Genomic DNA, 2,664 nt, shown 5'->3' with positions numbered 1-2,664 from the left:
TGATCCAGTTCTGAACTGCTGCACTGTGGTTCAAAATAAACACCTAGAATATTGAAGTGAAATGTTAGCATTGAGAAATAAGGAATGGCAGTAAAAAGGATAATTGTATTGTTATAGAAATAACAAAGAACAAATGCTTACCAGACTGATAGAACCTGAAGGATGGATTTGAAGCATCAATACCAACTGAGATGGGACCCACGGTTGCTACAGCCTCCATGAGTGCTCCTTCTTGCCCAGATGGAATGTCTACAAATCCAGTGATACTAGCACCAGAGCATTCTGGCTGGTATTCGCAATAGTTATCCTTTTTAAATGAAATAGAGAAATGGTCTGAAATTTTAAACTTAAATTTAGTAGCTTTTATTGAAGTGGTTTAAATTTAATGAATTTAAAATTGATGGTCACAAAATGATCACACAAAAAAACAACACCCTTGGGCAATGTTCTCCCAGTCACTTTATTAATAGCTCAAGAAAATAGCTGGACAGGGGTGGTTGAAGAGCGTTAAAGGGCCAGATAATGAGGGTTAAGTTGTTGACCTGGGTCACACAACTAGAAGTGTCTGATGCCCCACTCTTATGATTCCTCAGTTTTTCTACCTGTAAAATGAAGGTGTCTGACTAGATAACATATAAAATGCTTTCTGAATCTTAAATATAGAGATAATCCAGTATACAAATTTTCTTCATGTGATTTATATATAAATGCTTGTTGTTGTTGATCTCAGTCCTGTTTCTGACTCTTTGGAGTTATCTTGGTAATATACTGATGTTCTTCAGCACATTTTACAGATGAAGAAACTAAGGTAAACAGAATTATATTACTTGTCTAGGGTCATACAAGGATACCAGGGTCTAGGCCATATTTAAACTCAAGAAGATGAGTCTAATAGTCTATCTACTGGTCTACCTGGGCTACTTGTAACTGCTTATAATATTATTTTAAACTTTAAATATTAAATTAAAATCTTAATTTAAATTTTATTTAATATATAATACTTTAAAATATTTTAATTTCTCTAACTAAATACATAATGAACAGGCACTAATTTTAAGTGCTGATATATTTTGGATTTAGCTATAGATTCTGAGGTTTGATTAGGGAGGTGAGTATTTAAGTCTTCTGTCTCTTCTTCTCAGTTCTCATTCCTTTGAACTGAGTCTCTTTATTCAATCTCCATTCTAGCTAAACCAGAATGATAGAGCATCTAAAAACTATGTTTTCCCTTCCAATAGAGATGATTGCTCTTGTGTCAAAGCCTCCATTTTTCTTCACATTCTTTTTTACAGGTCTCCCCAACTCCCATTTCCCCAAAATGAGTTTCTCCATTTATATATAGCCTAAATGAAAATGATGAGGATGTTTACCTGTCCAACATAAGGATAACACTCCTCTGTATCAATGCCACCATTTTCCTTCACATATTCGAAGGCATTGTCAATGAGACCACCAAAACAGCCATCGTTGCCTTCAGAAGAAGTACAGTCTACCAAGTTCTGTTCACTAAGTGAAACAAGTTTGCCGGTTTTACGGAACCACTGACCTTCAATGGCGCCAGTGGCACTAAATGCCCAACAAGAACCACACTGACCCTAAAAGTCAAAATGAAGGTGAGTTAGTTTATATGAAAATCTTAAAAAAAATTTTTTTAAGACACACCTGAACAGTCTCAAAACAATGAAAGAGAACTCAATCACAGAGCTTATCTGAAGTCCCATTATTTAAATGTTCTATCAAAATGCTGACTGTTTTACCTGACACTATGGACAGAACTTGAACAAGATTAATACCTGATTCTTAACAGGAGTTACATAGCCTTTCTCTCTCCAATCTACAGATTCAGGAATCTGTGCAAAGAGAGGTTCATGAAGTAGAGATCCATTGGTCCTCCTCTGTAATCCATTGGATTTATAGCCATTCATCACTTGTTTGAACTCTTCAGTGGTCTAAAATGAAGAGAAAGGTGTCTTATAGTAAGTGTATTGGGAGCAAAAAAGAATTGATTACTCAGAATTAGTAGATACACCCACCATGTCACCAAACTTATTCATTCCCATCTGGAAACTCTGTTTGCCAGTGCTGTACTCCAGATTGTGCATTTCAATCATTTTCAAATTCTTCTCCCATGTTGCTCTCCTCCAACTATCTTCATTCTGAAAAAAAAAAGTAAGGTTCAACAAGGCTTAAAAAAAATCTTACTTTTTGTCTTAGAATGAAGACTATATATTAGTTGTAAGGTAAAAGGGCAGTAAGGGTTAGGCAATGGGGGTTAAGTGACTTGCCCAAGTCACATAGTTAGGAAGAATCTGAGGCCAGATTTGAACCCATCAATAAGCTTTTGTATAATGCATACAAGTTAAACTTTCTTCAGACCAAATCCACTGTCAACAAGTAGGTTAGCACAGTTGGGATGGTGACTACATTTAAATATTGTCTCATATCCCAGAAAATTCATTTCTTAGAAGGTGTGATGATATAAGACATTCCTACCCCAACCTTATGTGGGAAAAGCAGCAATCTTGAGCACATTAAGCTCTTGTTTTGTGAATCATTGGCTTCTGGGGAAAGGTCATTTCATTAGACCACTTGGGAGATGTATGCACACACTACTGGTGTAAAAAGTATTTAAAAGATTACCGCTTCATAGGTCTTCTCATATTG

The 2,664-nt window shown here is 35.7% G+C and overlaps 1 protein-coding gene across 1 annotated transcript; it reads right to left on the bottom strand.

Moving 5' to 3' along the window:
- Window positions 1-4: 4 nt before the first annotated feature.
- On the bottom strand, window positions 5-2,661 carry LOC123254911 (procathepsin L-like; the record flags this gene model as incomplete). Its single annotated transcript, XM_044683802.1, has 6 exons — window positions 5-43; window positions 142-307; window positions 1,371-1,595; window positions 1,794-1,949; window positions 2,034-2,156; window positions 2,641-2,661. Coding segments are annotated over 6 exons (730 nt in total), but the record flags the coding sequence as incomplete, so codon positions are not given.
- Window positions 2,662-2,664: the final 3 nt, after the last annotated feature.

The sequence above is a fragment of the Gracilinanus agilis genome, unplaced genomic scaffold, assembly GCF_016433145.1.
Source record: "Gracilinanus agilis isolate LMUSP501 unplaced genomic scaffold, AgileGrace unplaced_scaffold35463, whole genome shotgun sequence".
Taxonomy (NCBI): domain Eukaryota; kingdom Metazoa; phylum Chordata; class Mammalia; order Didelphimorphia; family Didelphidae; genus Gracilinanus; species Gracilinanus agilis.
Note: the sequence above shows the minus strand (reverse complement) of the source record. Positions and strands in the feature narration are given on the sequence as shown.